Source organism: Oryzias latipes, chromosome 19 (genome assembly GCF_002234675.1).
Source record: "Oryzias latipes chromosome 19, ASM223467v1".
Taxonomy (NCBI): Eukaryota; Metazoa; Chordata; class Actinopteri; order Beloniformes; family Adrianichthyidae; genus Oryzias; species Oryzias latipes.
This window is the reverse complement of record NC_019877.2, coordinates 16,188,846-16,215,246: the sequence shown is the minus strand read 5'-3', so window position 1 is coordinate 16,215,246 and position 26,401 is coordinate 16,188,846. Positions and strand designations below refer to the sequence as shown.

Below are 26,401 nucleotides of genomic sequence, written 5' to 3'. Positions count from 1 at the left end.
AGTCTTACTATTACTTAAAAAGACGTGATAGAGAAGGCGTACAGCACATCGAACTGTTAATGCCTATAAGTCCCGTTATGCATTTGTTTCAAGCAAGGTTTTCTGTTGGCGCAGACGTAGTTTTTAATACTTTATATATATCTTTATTATATATATATCTTTGTGAGCCTAAATTGCTTTTTTGCTCATAAACCTTCATTTATTCTTAACATATTTATGAAATGTGTATTTTTCCACATACTCCATCTTGTCAACTAATGTGTTTTAGGGGATAACAACACTGCTATTGAAACCTAGGTTGAAACTCACACTTACGACGGTACTTGAATGCACCGTTGAAACCCTCCTCTCACTGTGGCTCTGGACTGTACATATAAAAGCCTCTTGAAGGACAGAAGGATGATATCTGTTTGATGCAAATCACTTCAAAAATATCTTTTCTTTTTCTGAAAAACGTGAGTTCTGGTTTTGAAGGTTTGAATAATTTCTGAGCCATGATGAATCCATCTTGTGGGAGATGCAATAAACCGGTTTACCCAACAGAAAAAATAAACTGCCTTGACAAGGTAAGTTAACAAACTGCACTTTCTTTTCTTTTTACTTTTCACACTTCTGCTTAAATTAAACCTTTTTTTTTACACGTAACATGAGAGTTTGTATTTTATTAATTGTGTAAATTGTAAAATAGTCTGCAAAAACAGATACAAATGAACAATGTTTGGAGTGATTCTGTAATTAGAAAAGTATTGCATTTTTTCAGCATAGGCTACTATTTTTGCAATGTCTTTCTATTATTCATTTCACAAAATAGTACTTTACTTTAATAACAACGTATTATACCGTTCGGCTACCCAAAATGTATATTATGTTCAAAGAACTGAAAGCTTGAGTTAGTAACCCTTGTGCTATCCTAGGCACTTTAACATTGGGAGTTGGGTCATCTAGACCCCACAAGACAGTGAGAACCTTTTTTCTTCAATGATTTGTGATCTTCACTGGTGTCCATGGATTACATGAAATCCTCTTCACCTTTATCTACCTTTGACATGGTAGGGAGAACACGTCAATGTTAGGGTGGGGTCATAGGATAGCACAAGGGATAAATAATAAAAAAGGCCACAATTAACATTTTTTTCCTGCTTTTTTCAGCCACTTTAAGGTTTTAATACTATTTCTGTTTTTAAAAAACAAGCCAGATTTTCTATAGGATTCTTAGACCCAAGCACTTAATTTGTGTTTCTAATAAAAGTGTTAAGTTCTAATTTTCACTGAATTGCTTTTCCAAAATGGTGCTTTCACTGGAATATTCATAGCCATTTTTCACTCAGATAAATGTGAAACACATATTTTTACTGTACTTGATCTTCTTTAGGAGTGCTAAATTGTGATGGAATGTGAGGCATTAAAATTTTGAGATAATAGTAAGTAAGAGATTCGGTTCAAATAAAGTAATTTTTCATGTTGGAAGTAACTTGTACAACACTCCATATATCCACACGCAAGAGGAAAAAAAAAGCAAAAGGAAAGAAATGTGAATAAACAAAAAACAGTTTATTTTTGTTTACCTGATTTACATGCTTTCAGAATAAAAGTCCCACAAACCAGTTAGTTAACTGACCAGCTGGAAAGCTACTGGTTCAGTATGCTATGTTCACTTATAAACCTTCATCAAGATTGGAATTAACAAGATTTGGGCACAAACTCTGCACAAATGGGAATCTCTGCAACTAATATTTTTTTTATTTATAACTTTTCCCTCATTTTTTTTTATCAGAGGTACAGTTTGTCTATACTTGGTTAATCATAAATATTAAAAGTATTTGATGCCTTTGCTTCATTTCTATCAATTCCTTCCACATTTTTCCTTCTGTGGTATTCGGATGGAAACTAAACTCTAAACTGCAGCCTTAGATTAGCATCTTTGTTATGATCTAAATGTCAAATACTTGTTTTTATTTTCTTTTAAAATGTTAAGGACCAGTAAAAGTTATGTACACTGCAAATTATGCTAAGATTTTTCTACATAAATATGCTTCTAAACATCTTTAGAGCCTCCATCTCATCAGTTGATTGCAAATTTAGAAATATTTCAACATTTTTGCTGCTTCTGGCATTTCATTTGCACAGTTTCGTACTGCTGAATGTAGCATAGCTTTGAATGTTGTCAAATTACAGATACTCTCAACAAATCAACTCACATACTTTACAAGTCATTTTTCTCCATTCATTTTTATTATGACATTTATCAATTCACTTTTTTCTTACATTGTATTATATTGTTTGTGGTTAACAATGCTTTCATCTTTTACCTTATATTTTCTGGATGGACACCATTTCATTTTCATATCTTCTCTGGCTCCTTCACCTCCAATTTTAAATTTTTTTAAAACCAATATTAATGTTTCCATTTAATTCTGGTCCCTTTATTCTACTTAACTTAACTCTAACTGTATTATTAGAGTATTAGCTTGGATGCATGCTCCCATTTATCATCAAGAAATTTTGAGCTGATTGTGAATCCCAGAGAGATTTTCCCTGATACTAAAATGCACAGGGTTTTTTAACATATATTTTATACTCTCCCTTTTTTTGATCATTCCAGTTCTGGCACAAATGTTGCTTCAGCTGTGAAGTTTGCAAAATGGCCCTGAGCATGAAGAACTACAAAGGCTTTGAGAAGAGACCCTACTGCAGTATGTGAGTCCACATTTTACACATACTCCACATTTATGTCAACTTCACCTTGATACCTGAGTGATCACTAAAATACATTAAAGTTTGTCTCACAGTACCATTTAGTTGTGTTTTTTTGTCTTCCCCTACGGGGTTAATTTGATCAACAATCTAATTGGAAGGTTAAAACAAATAAAATCAGCATTCGAGTTAATAGAACCAATATACATCATACAAGTTATTTTTGAGACACACAGAGTAATGGAAATTAGAAGCATCAAAGCGTGAAAAGGACGGAAAAATGACATGAATAGACATATTTTGACCACATGCTTTAAACAATGCTAGTGCATCACCTAAAATTTAAATCCTTTACTACTTCCATTTACTTTTCCCCCCCATCTTCCTTTGTTGTGACCCTGCAGAAGACAAAGTAGGTGTAGAAGGTGGAAAGACCATCTTAAAAAATGGGGATCTCATCTCCAAAGCAACATTTTCTTTATGGCAATCCAAATTGAAGGTAGCTGAAAAATATTTTTTTAGCTTAAAAAATAACCTGTGTCGAACTGTTGACCAAAACACTGAACCCAGTGTTCCTCCTGGTGGTTATAGGTTGGCGCCAGTGTTTGACAGCGGAGCCACCATCAGTTTGTGTATGTGTGTGTGTATGGGTAAATGACTGTAAAATGCTTTGGGCCTTCAAGGAGGACGTAAAGTGCTATTCAGTAAGCTTATGCCATTTTCTTAAAAAAACAAAACAAAAAAAAACTAGAATATCAGTGCCATTCAATCCTGTACTGATGGCCAAATAATCATCAGAAGCTTTTTGATATTTTAGACACCTTTTTGACATAAGACTGAAAGATCAGACTTGATTGAGAGTCATTTTATGTATTTCTGATTTTTCTTTTTAAACAGATCAATAAAATTGGCCTCAATAATTTATTTTCCACATGCTTCGTTTTCCACTGTTATAAAAGTATGTGATATATAGCAGTTTTTGTATTCTTTCCTCCTTAGGCATTACCCGAAAACCTCTTTTACAATTGTGACCGACACACCTGAGAATCTGCGGCTCAAACAACAGAGCCAACTCAACAGTCAGGTGAGGTCAGTTTTGTTGTTTTATGTGACCGAATTTCAGAGAAGATCAAAACATGTTAAATTTTACATTAAATTAAACGATGTGAACAATAGTTACAGATTGTAACAGTTGAAGTGGCTTCAGTTTGCAACAAAAATGCATTTGTATGCTACATAAGTGGTTTAAGTATTTTAACTTTAAATTCCACCCCAATCATCTATTGATCTGATGTAAATTGATTTAAAAACGTTCCCAGTGATTAATCCATTTTAGCCAAAATAAAAAAAAGTCTGTGTTATTTTCTAGGAAATAGTTTCTGCAGAATGGCAGTTTGTCAAAAGAAATTTGCCTCTGACTGTTAGCCTACACCCACTTCCCATTATCCCTTTGTTTACGGTTTCTCTCACTAGCTTACAATGCATAACAAGCACAACCTTACATTACTGGTGCATCTACTAGTGTGAGCAATACTGGAGCTATCCAGATGTACAGTTTTGAGCCGCATGCCGGCTCAGAAGACAAAAACAAAGAAATACATGGATCTAGTCATCTACGAGTTGATGCATCAGAATGGAGCAAAGCAGGGAGCTTTTGGCATCCCGCTGTATGTACTATGTCAAATCTATAAGCTTTTTCAAATGGCATTTTCTTGTCTGCTTCTGATTCACAATGATTAGAACAAAAAAATACTCAGGAGATTTAATTTTAAGCTTAATTTTCGTTATATAAATCCTCCATCATGAGAAAAATGTTATAAGAACATGCTTAAAAACACCCCAAAACATCATTTTCATTTGAGAGGGTCTTGAAAAGCTGCTTTTTTCTGTTCCATCCCCCCACTTTCCCCTCATTCGAGCTTCCCACTTCTTTGTTTATGACCATAAAAGTCTCTGCAGCCCAGCTCTCTCCCTGGCCAGCATTTTCCTCATAGCAAGGATGTGACTCACGCGCGTGTGTGTGTGTGTGTGGGTGTGTGTGTGTGTGTGTGTGTGTGCGGGCGGGAGGGGGTAGCAGGTTCAGATCTCAGATTTACTTTTAAATAAACATTTGTGTATTTCTGTGTCCAAACCTTCAGGGATGGTTGGAAGTGGCTGTCTAAATCCCATTTATGAGCATCTGTCTGTGAAGAACACAATCCTTTTTAGGCAAAAAGATAAACTCAAGTGTTTAAAGGTGAAATTCATTCTAAAGAAGAAGCTTGCTGAATGTTTGTGACAAAACTGCTTACAAGAAAAGGCCTATAAACCATAGAAAATAAAATAAATCAAAAAAACGTTTCTTATTTTCTATGTATTAAACCACGGCTCTAAAATTCCAGGAGTTTTGCCTCAGCCATTGCTTTAAAGTGTGACAAATTATCAAATGTCAAATAACAAAGAAGTAGGACAAAAAAGAAAATCAAAGTTATGTCAAGGTGAAACATAGGTGAAGCATCAAACAAGACAGATGAGTAGGGGTGCATTGGATCAGTAGGTCCGGCACACACATGTACAGCGGATACAGCGTGGGTTTTCTCCGGCTTCCTCCCACACTCCAAAAACATGCTCGGTCAGCACACACATCTTTTTTTTTTAATTTAATTTACAAAAGTTCAATAACATAGAACATGTTGTGGTACTATTTAAATTGAGTCTAACAAAAAGTTTTTTTTTTACTTTTTAACAAGGAACAGTGTTAGATTTAGTCAAACAAAATAAAAATAGAACATTAGCACGACTTGACTTTAAAAAGTGGGGAAGGGATTTTATTGTTACAGAGATACGCTGATGGAATTGAACTGTTTGTGGATGAATCAAATCCAACAATTCAAACGTGCTCTGAAATGAAACTGTTTTTGCAGGCTCTTTACAAAGAAGACTTTGAGAAGAACAAGGGAAAAGGGTTCAGCGTTGTGGCCGACACTCCAGAAATGCAGAGACTGAAGAAGACGCAAGATCAGATTAGCAACGTAGGTCCAGTTCCCCTTCAAAACCTTCCCTTTTACTTTGAAGCCCACTTTTTAAAGCAAATATAGAGCAAAACTTTGGCAGAGATTAAGTCAGTTTAGCTGTGAATAGTGAACAAAGAGAAGGATGTTGAAGTGTAGCTCTGCAGAGGCACATTTCTGACAATTCTTCCTGTCCACTCAGGAGAAGATGCCCAATATGGTCAACATTTCTCAGCTGTGTACACAAATTGAGCTGCTACACACACATGTATACTCATACCACAGAAACACAGACTTTATTTTGCTTTCATGAGAGTTGCAGAAAGGAATGATGGGTAATGAGCCAACATGTCAAAAGGTTACATCTATTTTCCCACTGATTATTTTTCTTTTTTCCTTCCACTTCTCTCTAGCACCCGTTTTTCATATAAATACAGTGTTGGGTAAACTATTTTTAAAAGGTTGTTGATTACTTTAGTTACTGGATGAAATTGTAATTAAATTACTTTACTCATTTATTTTAAAAAGTAATTCACTGATGCACAAAATGAATTACTAATCTATAAAATGTGTTTTTATTGTAAAAATATTTATTACATTGAAATGCTTTTCATTTTTTATTCATTCTAGATAAAATGTAAAAAAAAGATAAGATATAAAAAAGTATGTAAAATTCAACTTTTAACTTTATACATTTTCCGCTTTTTCCTTTTAAACAATTTTAAAGTGAAACGATTTCTAGTTGCACATGTCTCTCCCTCGTGCACTCGCACAGTTCCTGTGCCGCTGCGAGTGAAGGAACCTATCGCCCCTCCCTCTTCTGCTGAGTGCAAACCATTAACTCTAAATCTTTTACAGTCAATGTTGCAAACTCTATTTATATATTTATATATATATATATATATATATATATATATATATATGGTGTATATACAGTATATAAAACTGCTCCCAGGAAGAAGCCGGCTAGTGTCGTTCACACTAGAGTGTATGGCGTTTACTAGAGCTCTTTCACTCGTGACAGGGCAGTTCTCTGCTCTGTCGTACATCTGTTGCTTCTTGAAGAAGTGAGTCCAACACTCTAAAATGAGGAGTCTTCTTGCAGGATGTCCTTCTCTTATAATATTTTGAATTAAAGCAATGTGACTGCAGCAATGAGAGCCTGTCTGTACTTTAACCGATCCCCAACTCTGCATTAGCGTGCATTCAATGTGACTCTCCTTTTCGTTTCATTAAACCAACAGAAAATGTCAGAGCCTACAAAACTAGTAATGAAGTAACGAGGGTTTCTGTGGTCTAGTAATTGTAATTTCATAAGCGAAATTTGAATTGTAGTTCCTGAAGTTCCTCCGTTACTGACAAAAATAATTAAATGACTGTAATTCATTACTTTGTAATCTTTGTAAACACTCCTTGAATTTCAACCCTGATCTGTTTAAAGCCTTTCCAAACCTTGCTGAGGACTCAATGTTTACTCTCCCATCCACTGGCGTGTTGTCAAGCTTTTATTTAGTCCTAATAAAGCTGTCTCCAATAGCCTAAGCAGTTCTGCTCATACCTTCGCATCCACACAAACAGATATATTTTTAAACTCTTTAAATTACACTTTGATCTAATCTTTAAAGTAATTCAAAGTTTAACACACAAAACATAATAGATATCAGAATACATAAGTTCACTTTTTTGCATTCCCTTCCAACAAATTAATCAAAAACGATTTGACAATCATTACATTTAATGGATTCAGTGCAAATATGTCTATGAATAGAAGTAATTATAATGCCAAGAATCTTGTGGAATCATCTTTTATTTATTTTCTTATCAATTTATGAATTCAAATCCTAAAAAGGTCAGAAATATCTGTGTATTTTTTGTTTTTATTGTATTTTTTCCTTTTTTTTATTGCTTAAAATTGCTGGAAATCAATCAATAAAACAATATTTCCCGATAAAAAATTCAATTCAAATCCACACCTATGTGAACAGGATGAGCTTTGCTTTTGCCTCTGAAAATCTGTGGTAAAAAGAAAAAAATATTATTGTGTAAATTTATCACAAACAGGAGCATCCAGCTGAACTAAATAAATGGAAATACAAGGTAAAACTTTGAAATTAATTAGAGATTCACTAGAAGGGTTGCAACAAGCTGCAATTTTACTTTTCTGGTCTTGAATAAAGCACAAAGGGAGATTCAAGCTTAATTTTGCTTTCTTTTTTGATTAGGTGTTGATTAAATTCGCACAATATTATGAGGTTCAGTCTTTTTCCATTGGCACTATTATTATCCCTATAAGAGTAAATAATCGCTAGCAACGATTGGATTAAATCAAACAGTTTAAGCAAACCCAGAGAGTAGAGAATCAGATGGACAGTGCTGAAACATCAGGCATTTCACGAACTTCTGTTTCAACCCCATGATTAGAATAGAAGCCAGTAGCCGAGTACGATTTCTCACGAGGAGAGTCAAAGCAGACAGGCGCTGAGCATCTGCCCCAAGCAGCTCTGAGGATGTCTGGCTGATCTATCTTTATTCAGAATTGCATTGCCCCGGTTACAAAGAAAATAATAATAATAGTAATAATAATCAATTTGATTCAAAAGCGTCTTTCAAGGAACTCAAGGACACTGTACAAAACAAAAGTCAAGTAAGTTCACAAAAAATATTAATTAAAAACACAATAAATAGTAGCTGACAGAAAATCAAAAGTGAATTAGAGTGAAAAAGCAAAAGTAAATATTAATTCATAATTATGATGAAGAAACACTAGTTGTTTTTGGAAAGATAAATAGCCTGTATAAGATAATTTAAACACCTGTATAATAAATAACCTTGTCTTACTCATCCTACTGAAAAGCCCTTGAAAACCTGTAACCAAGGTATTCCTCACTACATTTTAACACACTTTGGTATCCCTGAAAAAAAGCCAAGACTTTTCATTGTTTCAAGGAATGAGTAAAAAGAAGTGTGGAGAGAAAAAAAAAACTACTGCCCTCATTTGGATTTCTCATATGTGCAGATTAAATACCATGAGGAATTTGAGAAGAGCAAAAGTCGAAGTGATGCGCCTCCTCCAGAAAACAGGAAAGGTGAGGCACAATTTAAAACTATTTGAAGAGAAAAATATTTCACTGACTTTTCTTTTTGATATGTGACTGCAGACCTTGAAAAACAACAGAATCCTCAAAGATCGGTTCAGCCTGCTGCTGAAATGCAACCTGCTGCTATAGCCCCACCTAGTGGAGGGGTAAGGATATTACATGAGCACAAATTTTAATTATTTGTGCATTGGGGACTTAACATTACAAGTGCATTTATGAAGTCAAAAGATTGATTTATCTACAATGTTGAATGTTTCATGCTACGGTTTACACATGACTTATGGAAAAAATAAAAATAAACACAACATTTGCCTTTTGTACAATTCAATGTAAATGAAACTGCACGTACTTCATACAACTTTTTTTCTCCACTCATTAGAAACGCTATCAGGCCTTGTACAGCTACACAGCGGCAGAATCGGATGAAGTTTCCTTTCAGGAGGGGGACCTGATCTTTGATGCAGAGCCAATAGATGAGGGATGGATGTACGGAAGCAACCAGCGAACAGGCCAGCGGGGAATGCTTCCACTGAATTACGTTCGACCCTTGTGAGACAAACATACTTTGTTGCCATCTTGTATGGAAATGAATGTGAGAGAAAACCATTATGAGTTGTCTTGTTACCTTTTCCCCCATCAAAAATTAAAAAAAAGGATAGTAGAATGACCAAGTTTAAGGATTAGAAGGTTGAACCCCCCAAAAAAGCCAATGCAATTTCAGTATTAAGCTTAACAGGGAAGAGAAAATTAAATAAAGCACATCAAGTGGTATTGCACATAGTATTTAAAACAAAGACTTTATTTACAACTTCTATTTCAAGTTAAAACAGCACATCTATAGCACCAACATATTTAAATTGTACGAACACAAAGATACAAAATTAAACACTTCATTAAGAAACCAAGTGGCTCAGAACATGGTAGGTGTAAAAAAAACATTCCTTTATGCTGTAAGATCAGGCTTGGTGATGGAGAAAAAGGTCACTCTCTTCTTTATTTTGTTGTATAGTTTGGATGGCAGCCAGCTGAGTTTCTGACTGAAAAGCTCAGAGTTCCTTCCAATGAAGTCTTCACTTAGTCTAAAAGCAAGCAGATGTGAGTTTTACATGCAATCCCAGCCAAAGTTTATCTTTAAATGAGTTACTTCTTCAGATTTTTAAGATGGTTCAACTCTGACAATACATTATCTTGTAGTGTGGTGTATGTAATCTGTAAATATGATCAGATAAACAAGTAAGGATGAAAATAGGCATTTAAGTTTGTCTTCTTATCAGTTTTTAATAATATTTCATTTTTAACATTTTTGCAAATAGTTGAAACAAAGAAATTTAGAGAGGTATTAAGTAGGTATTTTTAATCAAATTTTAAAATTGTTTTAAAAGCAAATATCTAGAATTGGTAAAAGGCAATGAGTGCAAAATGCCTCCATCTCACAAAAGATGAGGATTGACATATTGTATTTAGATTTTACAGCAGTGTGGGTTTTCAGTCTTTAAAAACTAAAACTTTTTGTGAAAATAGCATCAGGTTTTCCAGAAAGAAAAGCATTGCTACTATAAAAATTAAACCCAATAGGTGTGATGCAGCTTTTGTATGTGTTCAGTAAAAAATTGTTGCCATTTGAATTATTTGCTAGTTTGAAGAAAAAAGAAAAAAATGAAACAAAACTAAAATTGTTTAATACTTTTGTTGCAAAAATCTGAATAAAATGACAAAAGAGAATTGTACAACCTTTTTTATGATGACATTTTCTGTTTTTATTTTGCAAATGAAAATAAAAATAAATATGGTAGAAAAATTATAGGATTTTGAATAAACATTTTCAAAAATAGTTTAGAAAATTTTTACATTTCTTTAAATAAAATGTGCCAAGACATTTTTGATTAATTTGAAGGGCAGTTGATGTATTTGTTTGCTTTTTTTATTTTTTTAGATAATCTTTTAAGAAAATCTTTTAAATTAATCTAAATTTTCCTCATAAAAAATGCTCCAGGAAAGGAATTTAGTTTCCAAGTATTATATGTATATAACAGGAAACCGATAAAAGATTACCGGTATACTAAATGCCACTGTGTGAGCTACTGCAAACCATTTTCATAAATCATACCTGCAGAGAGAGTACGGCTGCATCTGAAAAAAGAGAACGTCGCTGCAGTGATGCTCCGATGGAGTCCTCAGAACAGCCAACTGGTAAGAGATTAAATCATTGCATCAGGACCAGAATTGATATTTTATTCATCCTGTTGCAATTTAACAATTCAATTAGAAATTAGTGGGAAATATGTAAACAACTCTACAACTGAGTACTTGAGCCAACATTAAAAATATATATATACATATATACATGCAAAAACAAAGCCGTAAATTTATCAGAAAAAAAAAGTCTTAATTTTTAGGGGAATAAAGTCATAAAAATAGTCATTTAACAATGAAAAATTCATGCTTTTTTGAAAATATAGTGGGTTGTGTAAGCCTCCATCCACAATTTTTGTCTAAAAAAGCTCAGTGTTCTGCAAATTCTTTTTAATGTCCTCATACTTGTAAAACAATGTTGACTCACTAAAAGACAAAGCATTTCCTAACTCTGAAACCAATGCTAAAGTAACTGCTTACACTGTGCTCTATATACCTAAACACATACTAATACAAATTTATAACTAATCTTGTAAATTCTCAACCTACAGCAAATGATGTCAAATATAGACTCTTTTACTCACAATTCTACAAGTTTATTCTTGTAAAATTGTAACTAATAGAACTGGTTTGCACACCTAAATGTAATGAGTTTGCTGTATTTTTTTAATGACAAGGTTCAGGGCATTAAAAAAGCCATCAACTCCACAACACATAACTATCTAACGGCCACCTACTCACTCTAAGCTGACTCACTTTGTACCTGTGACTGACCAAACTGTCAAAGAGACCATCACCTATCTGAACTCGTCTACATGCTGCCTTGATGTGTTACCCACTAGATTTCTAAAGTCTGTCCTGAACAGTGTGTTGCCATCAATTACTCAAATGGTTAACATGTCTCTTCAATCTGGAATATTTCCCGAGGCCTTAAAAACTGCAGTCATTAAACCTCTCCTGAAGAAGAGCGGTCTTGATCCCACTGTACTGAATGATTACAGACCTCTCTCTAATCTGCCATTTTTAGGAAAAGTCCTTGAAAAACTTGTCTACCAACAGCTCACTGACTTTCTCTTATAAAACAATTCATTTGATGTTTTCCAGTCAGGTTTTAGACCCCATCATAGCACAGAAACTGCTCTTATCAAAGTAACCAATGACATCCGCCTGAACACTGGTGATGGCAGAGTCTCTGTCTTAATCCTGCTAGACCTGAGTGCTGCCTTTGATACTGTTGATCATAAGATCCTTTTGCACAGACTCCAAGACTGGGTTGGCATCTCTGGATCTGTCCTAAGTTGGCTCAAGTCTTATCTAGAAGACAGGAAATATTTTGTTGAAATTGGGAGTTGTGTCTCAGACTACATGGCCTTGACTTGTGGTGTGCCCCAGGAATCAATCCTGGGACCCCTTCTGTTCAACCTCTACATGCTGCCACTTTGGCAGTTAATACACAGTAATAACATATCTTATCACAACTATGCAGATGTTACTCAGATCTATGTGTCACTAACAACAGGTGAATATGGGCCGGTGGATTCACTCAGCCACTGCCTCCCACAGATCAGTGCGTGGATGCAGAACAACTTTCTCCAGCTAAACTCAAACAAGACCGAAGTTATTATTTTTGGCCCACAGAAACAAAGAGAGTGTCAGCAGCTACCTTCATTCTCTGTCTCTTAAACCCTCAAATCAAGTCAGAAATCTAGGGGTAATCATGGACTCTGACCTAAACTTTAACAGCCATATCAAGTCAGTAACATCAGCGGCATTTTACCATCTGAAAAACATTTCCAAAAACATAATGTCAAAGCCAGACCTGGAGATACTTATTCATGCATTTGTCTCCAGTAGGTTAGACTACTGTAACGGCCTGCTCACCGGCCTCTCCAAGCGAGCCGTAAAACAGCTTCAGTACATCCAGAATGCTGCTGCTCGAGTCCTGACCAAAACCAGGAAGTATGATCACATTAGTCCTGTGCTCAGGTCTCTGCACTGGCTCCCTGTACCTCAAAGAATAGACTTCAAAGCAGCTCTGCTTGTGTACAAGTCTCTCCATGGCGGCGCACCAAAGTACATCTCTGACATGTTAGTGCCATATGAACCATCTCGTACTCTGAGGACCTCAGGGGCCGGCCTCCTGTTGATTCCCAGAGTCAGAACTAAACAAGGGGAATCAGCGTTTCAATATCCTGCAGCTATAATCTGGAACAGCCTCCCTGAAGTCGTAAGACAGGCCTCTTCTGTGTTCATGTTCAAATCTAGACTTAAAAACATTTCTGTTTAGCCGTGTATATGACTGAAAGGTCCTATCTGCACTTCTCTTTCCTTCCTTTTTTTTTAAATCAGTTTTCAATTTTTTTCTTTTCTTTTAAAGTAAATTTTACGTTGATTATTTCTATGATGTATTGTGATTTTAATGCATTTTTCTGTTTTGTGAAGCACCTTGAATTACTTTGTGTACGAATTGTGCTATACAAATAAACTTGCCTTGCCTTTTTAAAATGTTTGACCTTCTCTTTCTTATAATTACCTTTTTCTCATAAAATTACTCATTTTTATTCTTGTATTTTAGGGTGGCTCTGATAATCTGTTGTAAAACTCAATGTTTGAAGTAATGTTCAAAGTTCTTAAAGGGCAACCATTGACAGCAACTAGTTCCCTCTACTGGAATCACTGTCACAGCAAAATCCCTTATGTTCTGTGCTAAAAGCAACAGTCTGATTTGCATCATCTCCAATGGTTTCAAACTCAAAGCCGCTGCATCAGACCTATTGACAGTTTTCTTCTACATCACATGTCTCTGCAGAAAGCTTAGACAAGAACAAAGAAAACGTGATTTTCTATCAGAAGTATGATCTGTTGTTTTTGAAAGCCCCACGGTTTTGCATTTACTGTTCTATGCTGATTTAACACTCAGGCATAAAGTACAACCTGTAGCACATTTCACAGACCAATTTTAAAACCAGGATCATACAAAGCTATAAATTGATAAGATATTTTATTTTTATGCAAGTATGGATACGTGCTCTTCAGGAATCCATGAAATAAGTTGTGGGGTTCCCCAAGGGTCGATTTCAGGGCCAATACTTTTTAATTTATATATGTTGCCTCTTAGGGAGGTCATCAGGAGACATGGCGTTGACTTTCACAGCTATGCTGATGATACACAGCTTTACATCGCCGTGTCTCCTGATGACCTTGAACTTGTTAACACTCTTTTAAACTATATTTTAGATATAAAGTCATGGATGGCAGAAAACTTCTTACAGCTCAACCAGGACAAAACTGAAGTTCTAATCATCGGTTCTGAAGACAAGAGAGAGAGGATTTTACCAAATCTTCATCATTTTAAACCTTCTCAATGTGTGAGAAACCTGGGCGTACTTTTTGACTGAGCTAAATTTTATCCCACACACTAAAAATGTCGTTAAGACAGGATTTTATCATCTTAAAAACATTGCCATAGTCCGCCCGTTCCTCTCTCTTGCCAGCACAGAGGTGCTGATGCATGCTTTTATTTTCAGTCGTTTAGATTATTGTAATGCCCTGCTCTCTGGTTTACCCAAAAAGTCTATTTCAAATCTACAGCTATTGCAGAACTCAGCGGCACGAGTTCTGACAAGGACCAGAGGGCGGGAACACATTACACCGGTTTTAAAATCGCTGCATTGGCTCCCTGTGTGTTTCAGGATTGATTTTAAAATTCTTTTAATGGTTTATAAATGTTTTTATGGTCTTGTGCCTTCTTATTTAAATGATATTCTTTTAAAGTAGGAGCCCTCACGGACCCTGAGGTCCTCCGGTGCTGGCCTCTTAGTTGTTCCGAAGGTGAGGACCAAAAGTTATAGTGAGGCTTCGTTCTGCCATTATGGTCCTCGCCTGTGGAACAGCCTGCCGGAGAACCTCAGGAGACTGTAGAGGTTTGTAAGAAGAGGCTCAAGACCCCCCTTTTTAATTTAGCTTTTAGTTGATTTTAACTGCTAATTTATTCTATTAGTTTTAGTATAGGTTATTTTATGTTTTATTTTATTTTATGCATTTATTTTCATGTATGCGTCTTATTCTCAATTTTATGTTTTTACATACATCTTATGTCATTAATTTTAGTATCTTATCATGATTTTAGCCCCAGCGTTTCTTGTGGGGATCTTTTCTTCCAGTGCTTGCCGGCTTGGTCGGTGGTTGTTGCCGCAGTCGTCGCCCTTGCTGGGGCAGCTGGGGTCTAACTTTGCAGCTTCATGGCTGTGAAGTGGACCCCAGTGTTGTCCCGGTCTGGGGGGGCGCTGTGGTGATGCTCCCATGTCCGGGCTGGCTCCTGGTATGAAAGGATTCCCAAATACTGTTTCCTCACAGCAGAGCCAAGCTTTACTTGTTTGTTTGTTTGCTTATTTATTTATTTAAAGTTACATACTCAATATTCTTTGTATGTGGGGGCCATGGGTCATATGTTTTAACGGAGGGGAGTGGGAGGGGTGAAGGGTGGGTTGGGTTTTTACTGTAATATTGTGTGTTTTCTGTTTTTAATGTCAAAGTGCTTCGAGCTGCGCAAAATGCATGAGAAGCGCTATTTTATAAATAAAGTTTGATTTGATTTGATTTATTAATTCAGACAACAAATAAGCTTAAAGAAGACTTAAACGGTTCATTAAAGTAATTTCGCTGCAGCCTCAAGGTTTTCCTTTTGAGAAGTTTTACTAAAAACCGAAGTATATTAAAATTTACAGAATAAAAGCAACATATACATGAGAGGAAGTTTGCTGACAGAATAATTTCAACTAGTCTACTGACTTACAGAGTCGACACGGATGCAAAGTTTGCTGGTTCCTCCAAACACTACAACGTTGCCGTCACTTCCCAGACATGCAGTGTGACAAACCCTGATATGAAAATAAAAATCAAGATAAAAAAAATTAGGTTTAAAACAAAAGATTGACACAATTTTGGCTGTTTTTAAGGAATAACTTAATGAAACAAACTTAAGGTACAAAAAAGGTTAGAGCTAAATTTGTTGAAATCATTTGATTTTTAAACACGCATAAAATGACAGTGACCTGGGCTTGTCCTTGTGTTGGTGTGTCACTTTGGTCCATTCTCTTCTTTTTGCGTTAAACAACCAGGCATCACCTAGCATAAATAAATGGAAAAAGAAAGACATACAGGTATGTTTTATTTCACAGAAATGAACAATTTAGTAAAAATAGACCTATCAAATGAATAATAAATCTTCAAATGCACAAGTGAGACTTACTTAGGGTGTTTCCATCTGTGCCAAGGCCGCCATATACGAAGATTGTGTGATCAGACATGGATGTCATGGTGTGCATAGAGCGGCCAAGGGGTGCGCAAGAAAGCTGGAAGTCACTGAAAAATGAAGAAAAAAACAGTGAAAGACCGAAAGAATAAAAAGAAACACTGTTTTGTGAAGTAGAAATAAATATGATTGGGTCTATTATAAAAGGACATTTTACAATTGGGTCCATGTCCAGGTCTCAAGGTCTAAGCAGAAGATGTCCAACTCTGCTGTTTCCTGTAAACAAAGACAGAGGAAGTCTAAAAGGTTAGGTATCTAAAGTCACTGTGACCTATATGAAAGTGTAAAATTACTCCAAATTATAAAAAAATAAAAAAACACAAGTATTACTGCAGTTTGAAACTTCAAAGGAGTCAGGAAAAGAGAAAAGGGATGTTAAAATAAGAGAAAAACTAAATGTTACAACAAATGGGAAGTAAAAGTATTTAAAAGAAACTATTTTGCATGACACTTCAGAACAAGTTACCTTGAAATAAAGGTTTTCACACAAACAAAAAAAGCTTTTTTAAGTAACTTACTACACCACCCGTGATAAACCCTTTGTTTCCCAGTAATGCACTGGCATGGCAGCCTCTGGGGGAAGGAGCAGAACCCTGCATAAAAACACAAATGAGTTCTTGATAACACAACTTAAAACTTAGGAGCAGTTTAACAACCTGAACTTAGGTTGGGGGCCTTCAACCTCAGACTTTTAAAATAAGAGATGGTTTTCCTAAATTAGATAAATATATATCTTTTAAATAAAGTTGTACCATAGTCCAGGTGAATACTCAATTCTGATTGGCTGCTTAGTGTGGAATAAGTAAGGGTTAATGGCCAATGAAGTGTGCCATTAACGCCGTGGAAGCGGTTGATTCCGCGAAGTGCATCAAGTTTTGATAATGCACACTTCGAAGGCCATTAACCCACTTATTCCATGGTCACTTACAAAAGTAATAAATACTTTATTCTTGTTATTTGTTTGCTCAGATTACCTTTTCACAAAAAGCGGACCATTTGTTACGTGGTGCTGCGCATTGTCATGTTACCATGACAACGCACCTTTTTAAACTCGACTGCAGCGGCAAAGGGAAGCAATATAGATGCTCATCTTCATGATGGGTTAAATAAAGCAGAAATTCAGAAGGAAAGTTGACCTCTTGCCGCTTGCTTTTGTCCAGATGATGACACTAAAGTTGCTTTTAAAGAAGCCAGCGCAGTGATATAGAAAATTTAAGCTATGTGACTGGAACTTCTTTTTTAGGTGTGCATTATCATTATCACTGTGGTTTATCACTTTTTATGCCATGGTCTGGGTGAATACTCGATTCTGATTGGCTGCTGGCTGTGTATTAAAAAGTGATAATGCACAGTGATAACCCAGTGGATAATGCTGCATCACTTAGCTGTTACTATGACAATGCGACGCACCACATATAAAATAGTCAGCTTTTTGTAAAAAAGCGATTTAAACAGAAAAAACAAAAACAAAAATCAAAAGTACCAAACATTGACTGAATAATAATTTATTTTGTAAATGACCATGGTATAAGCGAGATAATGGCCTTCAACAACACGGAAGCCTGAATGGACGCCTCGTTATCTATTACGCATTTGTAGGTTTTCTAATAAGGTATCAAAACGATACAAAATCATCTTGTTAAATATTATCATCCATCTAAAAGATGAAAATGATCCGCCTTTAAAGTTTTAATCTTTCTTTTAAACTTTAAATCCTGGCAGAAGGAGTCCAAACTGCCATTGATTGGACTTCAACCAATAGTAAAAGATAAAAAACACCAGTTTTAACAAAAAACAGACATGAATGTGTGTGTGTCAACAGCCATTTATGAAAAGAAGAATCCTTAAGAAAGTCTGGTGCTTTCCTTCCCTTCATTGTTTCTTTGGGCAGATAATACACCATATGACCCTTTCCGAAGGAACTGAGACCCATCCCATAACTCTCACCAGTCACAACATTGTTTTAAACTAATGAGAATTTTCAGGTTGAACCTAGCAGCTACTGTAGATTAATGGTTTAAAAACACCATTTACAGCAAAACTGAAATGGTTTAAGTTAATGAACTTTCTTTTTAACAGTTTAAACTGTCCAGGATTAAATATCCATGTTTTGCATAGCACAGGCATAAATGCACTTGGTGTTCCAACTTCAACAATAGAGTACTCATATCTGTCCACTGCCATGGCACTTGCGTTGCGTAGTTAAAAGGTTGTTTTGAATTTAGCACATACGCAGATCTCCTTTTTCAGCTTCCTTAAAATCTTTAGCCGGTTCCTCTCCTTTTACCCGGCTTACAAGGTTGAAAAAAAAAAGTAAACAAAAAAAGAAGAACAGGAATTGGAGATGCTAGTTTTTCCCTTTTTCACATGCATCTCTGGAACAAATTTTGGTAATTTAGCCTCCGACATTGTTTACAGTGGTTGTATGTGATAATGCTGCTCATTTTTAAGGTTATAGAGTTTTTTCTGCAATAATACAGGGGGGAAAGGGGATTTTGCAACTTGCTTAAAGACTCGCTCCGATAAAAACTTTTTTAGCATGTTATTGTGGCATTTTTCTGACGTAGGACATAGGGTCACACATATGTAGGATATATCTCTATATATATATATATATATATATATATATATATATAGATATATAGATATCTATATATATATATATATAAATAAATTAGAAATGAAAATTGCATTTTCTGAGAATTTCTTATTCAAATTGTTGGAAAACTGAAGCAGGCAAAAATAAGAGCCTATTTGAGACAGAAAATATGCTGGGCGAGCCACAAGCTTCTGTGCAGAGCTTCTGCTCTGTTGAAACTATGAGAAGCCTAAAAGTTTTGTTTTTGTTTTTTATCAAACTTGACCCCTGGAAGACTGACTTGAGTTTCATGCACAACTGTTAAACACGTGGCTGGACGGTGGCGCAGAGGTTAGCGCTCTTGCTTCACATCAAGAAGGCCCCTGGTTCAAGAACATCAATGGGGGACCTTTCTGTGTGGAGTTTGCATGTTCTCCCCGTGCATGCGTGGGTTCTCTCTGGGGACTCCGGATTCCTCCCACCGTCCAAAAACATGCTTCATAGGTTAATTGGTCACTCTATAGCGTGCATGGGTGTGTGATATGTGTGACCCTGCGACACCTGTCCAGGGTGTCCCCTGCCTTCGCCCATAAGTGGCCGGGATAGGCTCCAGCAGCCCCGTGAGCCCGGAAGGGACAACAAAAGAAAATGGATTTATGGAATGATGTTAAACACGTATTTGAGCATTAAGTTCTGCAACTCCCAAACCCAACTTTACAGTCTTAAAATTGCCATCATTATGCTGAACAACAAAGTTCATGATGCATGAACTTTGTTAAATGAAAGAGAAAAAGACAGGACCAACCAAGATGGTTAAATTTAATGTCATGAATGCAATAAACTTTTTAACCTGCACCAAATCATTTTGTTCTACTTACTCGAGTCTCTGGCATGCTCCACGTGGAGGTTCGAGTGTCAAAAACATTGACTTCACTGTTCCACCCCAGACATTGGAATAAAGTGTCTCCAATTGTTGTCTAAAAGTAAAGTCAGCCACATTAGAACTTTACACCACATTACAACAGCAAATAAATATTTAATAATTAGGAGTTGATCTATACCCAGGACATCTCTTCCACAATGAAGCTAGATGGAAATGCGTTTTGTACCTCACTCATGGTTTTACAGCCATATCCACCAAAGTAAATTAATCTGCAAATAGGCGAAATGTCCTTATGTCCAATTATCTGATGTTGATAAATTTTCATAAAATTTTGCAAATTTTTTTAAATAGAATGCTTACATCAGAAAAATTGATCAAACATACCTGTCTTTATGCACCCAGCAGGAATGTTTGTTTCGGGGAGAGGGTGTCTTCCCTGTACTATTAAGAACTTTCCTCCAGGAGCAGCAAGGCTTCGACATGTCGACACTGAACATCTGTAGAAAAATGTTTGAATTAAAACACTTAGACGTGTTTTTCCAAAACGGCGGCTTTCCTGGCGGTTTATCTCTATAGCCTGGGGATACCGAACGGATCAACGTGAGTTTCAGAAAAATGGGCAAATGTAAAATTTTGGATTTCCTTAGCACCAGAGGTTATTTGCTAACCATATCCACTTTTTTAATGTGTTCATATCCTACATCATCTCATTTCATTCAGCTTTAGCCAAACATCCATTTGTAACATTTTGAAAGTCATTTGATAAAAAATGAGCAAGTGAGGAGAACCCCACTTTTGTTAGCTCGCCACGCACACGCCATTCAAAATCTACAACTTTTAAAAGCAGCATCCCCTCCCCCACAATCGTTTCTTAACAATGCTTAGTAAGTTAGGTCATTGAAAATTGTTAGGATGAGTTTTAATTTGTAACAAGTTATGAAGAGGTCTGTTTTTTATTCAAGATTGCTGTCTCTTCTCAAGGTCAAAGGTCAATGAAACATCCATGGTGGTTGTGGACTCAAGCTGGTGGTGTGTTTGAAATTTTGTGAGGATTGTTTGAACCAAAAATTCCTTTTCCCATATTGAAGGAAAACGCGAAAAACGACCGATCTCAAACCTTGCCATAAAAAATGGTTGCCAAATTGTAGATCCTGTAGCGATCCCATAATGATTTCAAAACTTCCTTAAGATATCCCTGACATGCATGTTTCGGCTGTAGTGGAATCTAAACTTTTTTTCTGAATCCCAATAGGAGATTCTTGCCCCATTCATTTTATTTAATGGTTTTGCCCATCATGAGGTTATTTCTTTTTATGAACCACATGCCAATACACTTTTCCTGTACTTTGCGTAGTAGCTCTGTCTCAGGTTAACTAAAGTGTACATGTATATTTACCTAATAAAGTGATTTTCAGATGAGAAAGTTCTTGGCCGTTTGTTAACATTTTAATCAACATTACACCCGCCGTTTTTATTTTTCTATTACAGCCTCTAAAAAAATGAAGTGCCGCCCCCGCTGCCTCGCCAGATTTGACATGCAAATTTCGGCCAACCAACCAGAAAGGTTACCACCCTTAAAGGACAAACACACCCACTAAACACTGCTTGCAAACCAAGCGAGCACACGATTGCCGTCTGGATTGAGTTGTAAAATGCGGGGGGTGTCGCTCGGTTAGCATTGTGCTTAAGCAGTTGTAAGGTTCGCTCACTCAGTTCCTGAATACACTCGCTCAGTTATCTTTGCGCTTGTTCAATTAATTGCAGCTATGAAACGCAAGCTTTAATTTGTATCTGGTACCATAGGCTTTTTTTTTTTTTTTAAGATTGCGATCATCTGTTTTATTATTCAACATAGCTATGGCATGAAGATAATTTCCCTGCCGGGGGATCAATAAAATTCTTAAACGTTTCATTTTATTTAGTTTAATAAATGAGCCTCAATGCATATGCACAGTTTAAACAATCAGTGTTTCCTGACTCGATACATATGCTTGTGACCCCATGACGACCGGACGACCTAATTGTGGATTGTCTTTATGCATACGTTTCTTATTGGCAGTTATCTTACCCCATTGCAATCGCTCATGTTTCAATACAGCAAATGTTAGATATTTCAGATATATTGATCTGCCTATTTAAAACTAATTTATTAAGCTGGTAATATATTAGTTGATGAAATAAAATCAATTTTAAGAAATGAATTTATAACCAAAGCCATTGATGAGCATTTTTGTGCATACAGAACTTTGTATTCATTGCGCAACAAAACAAGTAACAGCTTGTTCTTGATAATTCAACATCAACGAGATACGACTTCTTGAAGGGCAGAGAAAAAAAAAGGTTTCCATAATATTAGTTTTGCGTTTTTTGACCACATAACCTTGAGGTCGTGACACTCCAGTCAAAGGTGAGGCTATCTTTAGAGGGAAATATCTGTTGGAGGGCCATAGCCGCAGTATAAACTGGATCCACAGTGCTGCAAAACACTAAACTGTACACCATAGAAAGCAATTCTTATTTGTTTGACTGCCTCTTTATTCCTTTCATAGAAAAACATTAAACTACTAGACTTACCAAACTAGCGCTGTATTTTCCCCCAAAAGTGTCCTTCCTTAAGATTGTGGACATTCTGGTGGCATCTTCACCAGTTTACTTTTGACAATCTATAAACTTTACAGTGGAAGTGGATGACCTCTCTCTGCAGATCAGATTCTGTCAAACCTGTCAATCTTTACCTGTACCTTTATACCTGTCGAACCCAGAGGTCTTCCTTCCTACTGCTGCGTGCACGTTCAGGAGGACCCTAATTTAAGTCTATTTTTGTTAGCTCACTTACTTTTTCATTTGACGAATGTCCATTGCTAAACTGAATTGCATTTACTTTGGAACATGATCTCACTTCCTGCAAAGTCCTGAGCTAACCTGCTGGCCCAGCAACACAAATTAAGACTCAAATTAGAGTGGAAAGTCCTTCTGTTGACAAAACTGGAACAGAGAGCAAAAATACACAATTTACAACATTTAAAACAGAAACTATATTCAAAATAAGCCAATATTCAAAAGAATAGACCAGTATGTGCTTCAGAAACAGGAATATTCCTGTTCATATGTGTCTGAGCATGTTTGGAATAATGCAAAAACTCCTACCCCAGTCAGGTAATGACCATTGAAACATTTTCCTGCAAAACTTTCAGTCAAAATAGAAAAAAAATTTGAATAAACTTTTAACACATTTTTAAATAAAAATAACCTATTTAATAATAAATAAAATAATAATAAACCTTTTTAAACTGATATTCAAAATAAATACTCAGAAAAACATTAATCCCCCTATTTAAAGTTGGCATTAACGGGGGGAACGAAATTCTTGAATATTTCAAATAAAAAAAAAAAATATTCATGTTTTTCAGAATATAACCGTATTCTGCCAAAGTTAAACAAACCGAGAGTGTTGTTCAGGTAGGTTTACCCACTTAACATAACACTTAACATCCTTAACCCATAAGAACCCATGGTGACATCGGTGTAACAGAAAAATGTCAGAAATGGATTCTGTGGTCCTCTTGGTTTGTGGTAAAGTACACGTAATTTTAGTTTTAAGAAAAAAATGGGTCTGGGTTCTTATGAGTTAAAGACCCACTCCAAAGAAAATTGTAGTTGTGCTGTTTTTAACATGTTTCTTTAACATTTTTCTGAATATTTCTTTATTCGAATTGTGTTGAATTAGGAGCAGACAAGAAAAAAAAAAAAAGCTCAGTGGTGACATAGAAACTGCGGTGGGTGGGCCAAAACATCCGCTCTATTTTAATGCATCCACTTGTAGACAAATAGATCCATGTGCGTCTTACTTTTCCTCGTCTAAGCTGCCATCTGGCTCAAAACTGTAAACTCAAAACTGGATAGCTCCAACATTCCCTGCCATTTTTGTTGCGCCGCTAATGTTAGCTTGGGGTTGTGAGGAGCTGCGAGCTAATGGGAGAGAGTTTAAACAAAGAGATGATGGGATGTCAACGGATAGTTACTTCAGCGCCAACAGTCCCGCCCACAACTCAGAGGCAGATTTCTAATGAACAGAAATTATGGTCTAGAAAATTACAGTTTTTTTATTTTGACTAAAAAGAGCATAAACATTATTAAAAGACCACTGGGACACCTTTAGAATAGATCAAAAGTTGGTTGAAGTTGGGCTTTAACAGTAAGTCAAAAGGTTTTGAAAGAAATTAAGTAAGGCTCGTCTTTTGTGAGATGATGAATCTTAAAGGCGTGAAGCAAAAAAAGGAAATTGCTTTTGCTGCTTTAACAACTGCTGTTGTTAAAGCTGCAGACATTGTTTGGGGTTCACTCTGTCAGTAACATAAGTGCCCTGTAGCATTTTTGAAATTACTATAAGATAGATGGGGCCAAGACACCAGAGGATTCGATTTTGTACATCTCACCTGGTTTGAGTATCCACCAGGGTCACATCCTCCAAACACATAGAGTGTGCTGTTAATATTTGATCCACAGAAACCTGGTGAATGTGGAGGAATGTCTCCTGTCATCTCCTTTCTCTCCCTGTTTTCGACCAAAACAGTCCATAACAGAGCAAGTTGAACACAAAATTGAAATGAACATAAACAAGAAAAAAATATTCATTTTAGTAGAGCATTTATAGTTGTTCGAAGGGACTTCAGTACTTGATATAGATTTAAAAAAAACATTCACAATGTTCTTCATGTCTAAAATGTTATTCATTGTGCAAATCCTATCAGAAACTGTGACCTCACAGACTTTGATAAGAGTGGAATTTATGCAGCCTCCTTTTTTTTTTTTTTACATCATTCACAGCACTTTACATTTCTCTCATTAATTTAACCCTTGTGCTATCCTAGGCACTTTGACATTGGGAGTCGGGCCATCTAGACCCACTAGACAGTGCACTGAACCTTTTTTCTTAAATGATTTGTGATCATCACTGGTGTCCATGGATTACATGAAATCTTTCCACCTTTATCATGGTAGGGAGAACAGGTCAATGTAAGGGTGGGGTCATCTAAGATAGCACAAGGGTTAATAAAGGAGAGATGTGGCCCAAAGAGAAGCATTTTATTTAAAGAAGGACATGTTTTGGAATACATTGAGTTATATTAACACTAATAAATAAAGTTTCTGTACTTGAGACAACCTCAACTGTGAAGAAACTAAAAACTGAATTAATTATGGTGTAAAAAGCCAAAAGAGAAGACATTCATCTTCAACTCCTCTTTACTTTAGAACAAAAATGCTCTTTTTTTTAAAAATCAGTGCATCCTTTGCTCTGTTGTCTCAAGAACTCTTCTTCAGTGTCAAGGTGACACATGGATTATCTCTGCAGATAAACAGCAATCTATCTTACCACATGCCGCTGTCTAAATCGCAGAGCCATATCTCATTACTGGGCAACACGACATCCTGTCCTGCAACTACCTGAGGAAGGAAACAAATTACTCATCAAAAAACATGACCTATTGCACCCTTTTATTTCAAAATAAAAGTTAATAACGAACTGCTCAAGCTGTAAATGAGAAATATACTGTAGTTTTGTTTTCTCCTTAATTAGTTATCATTTGATATGTCAAACCCCTAAAATATTGTCATTTGAATATTTAGGACTGTTTACAAATCAACATTTTTGCCATTTTTTCCCCAATTACTTGCTGTGTAAACAATGCGTTAAAAGAATATTTTTCAGCGTTAAACCTTCTTATGCACTTTAAAGTTTAGCTCTTCGGAGCTCTTTCCGTCCAGGTGAGCTCACCTGGTATCCTCCCCACGCGTACAGCGTGTTGCCATGGATGAAGGCCGTGTGACTGCTCCTCACCGGGCAGGCATCCATGCTCCCCGCCGGCTGCTACTGCGCGTCGTCCCGCTAACCAAACCGGAGAAAAACGGCGGGGAACCGGGAGCGGAGCTCGAAAGATCCCGGTGACACCTGTTCCAGGAAGAAAACGGTTGAAATGCAAAGTTTGCGGAACGTGTTTTTCGAGCTTCTGCCTGAAATAGGCCTAACTCCTCCCACCAGATAAATGACCTCCCCTGGTGCAGGCTTATTAGGAAGACTGCGCACAACTTCCACTGACTATCAGAGCATATATTCAGTTTCACCTAACTGTAATTCATTTCTTTAATGTCTCAAATTGACATGCGCACAAAAGTTAAATACTTGTTTCTTTCTTTCTTTCAAAATAAAATTCTTGTAACTGCTGCTGTGATTTCTCTTGACTTACACAAAGGTTTTTCCACAGTTTGGAAAATTCTTTCCATTTTTCTCCTGCATACAATATTATTTCACACAGTCTCCCAGTACCAAAAAGTAGTTATTTTTTTAAGTATACTTGAGTAAAAGTAGCAGACCATGTACGCAAATTGTAGAAAGTATACTAACTGAATACTCCTTCAGACTAAATTAGAGCATTTTAAATTGAATATAGATACGACATAAAAAAGTTAACTTCAAATATACTACCTCACTTTTAATAAAGGCTAGGTACACTTGTAGTTGGGAGTGTATTTTAACGATCATTTTAACAACAATTCAATTCGTATCTTGTGGTTGCCAGATTTGTCACTCAGATTTATAGTTAATGTTGGTTCATTTTGATCAAGTGTGAATTAAATACGTATACAAACAAGTAATCAAGAATTACTGTGAAAGGCAAATCCATTCACAGTTTAGTTTCATAAGGTTCAGCC

At 36.1% G+C, this 26,401-nt stretch overlaps 2 protein-coding genes across 3 annotated transcripts; one reads left to right on the top strand and one right to left on the bottom strand.

The window, feature by feature from the left end:
• The first annotated feature begins 331 nt into the window (after positions 1-331).
• LOC101165512 (LIM and SH3 domain protein 1) lies at positions 332-9,389 on the top strand. Of its 2 annotated transcripts, none has more exons than XM_011488370.3 (7): positions 332-566; positions 2,603-2,697; positions 3,694-3,778; positions 5,598-5,705; positions 8,701-8,770; positions 8,843-8,928; positions 9,222-9,389. In XM_011488370.3, exons 1-7 carry the CDS (start codon positions 495-497, stop codon positions 9,333-9,335), a joined length of 630 nt encoding a protein of 209 aa, XP_011486672.1. In that variant the 5' UTR covers positions 332-494; the 3' UTR covers positions 9,336-9,389. The 2 variants fall into 2 exon arrangements, with proteins under 2 accessions (XP_011486672.1, XP_004080655.2); XM_004080607.4 differs by having other exon boundaries at positions 333-566; positions 9,162-9,389.
• Positions 9,390-9,560: 171 nt separating this feature from the next.
• On the bottom strand, positions 9,561-25,760 carry LOC101165264 (kelch domain-containing protein 1). The gene is made up of 13 exons (XM_023949625.1): positions 25,467-25,760; positions 25,065-25,135; positions 24,127-24,244; positions 20,075-20,187; positions 19,869-19,959; positions 19,686-19,784; positions 16,748-16,822; positions 16,387-16,445; positions 16,167-16,279; positions 15,970-16,042; positions 15,711-15,795; positions 10,890-10,969; positions 9,561-9,861 (listed from the first exon to the last, which is right to left on the bottom strand). Exons 1-13 carry the CDS (start codon positions 25,542-25,544, stop codon positions 9,726-9,728), a joined length of 1,191 nt encoding a protein of 396 aa, XP_023805393.1. The 5' UTR covers positions 25,545-25,760; the 3' UTR covers positions 9,561-9,725.
• Positions 25,761-26,401: the final 641 nt, after the last annotated feature.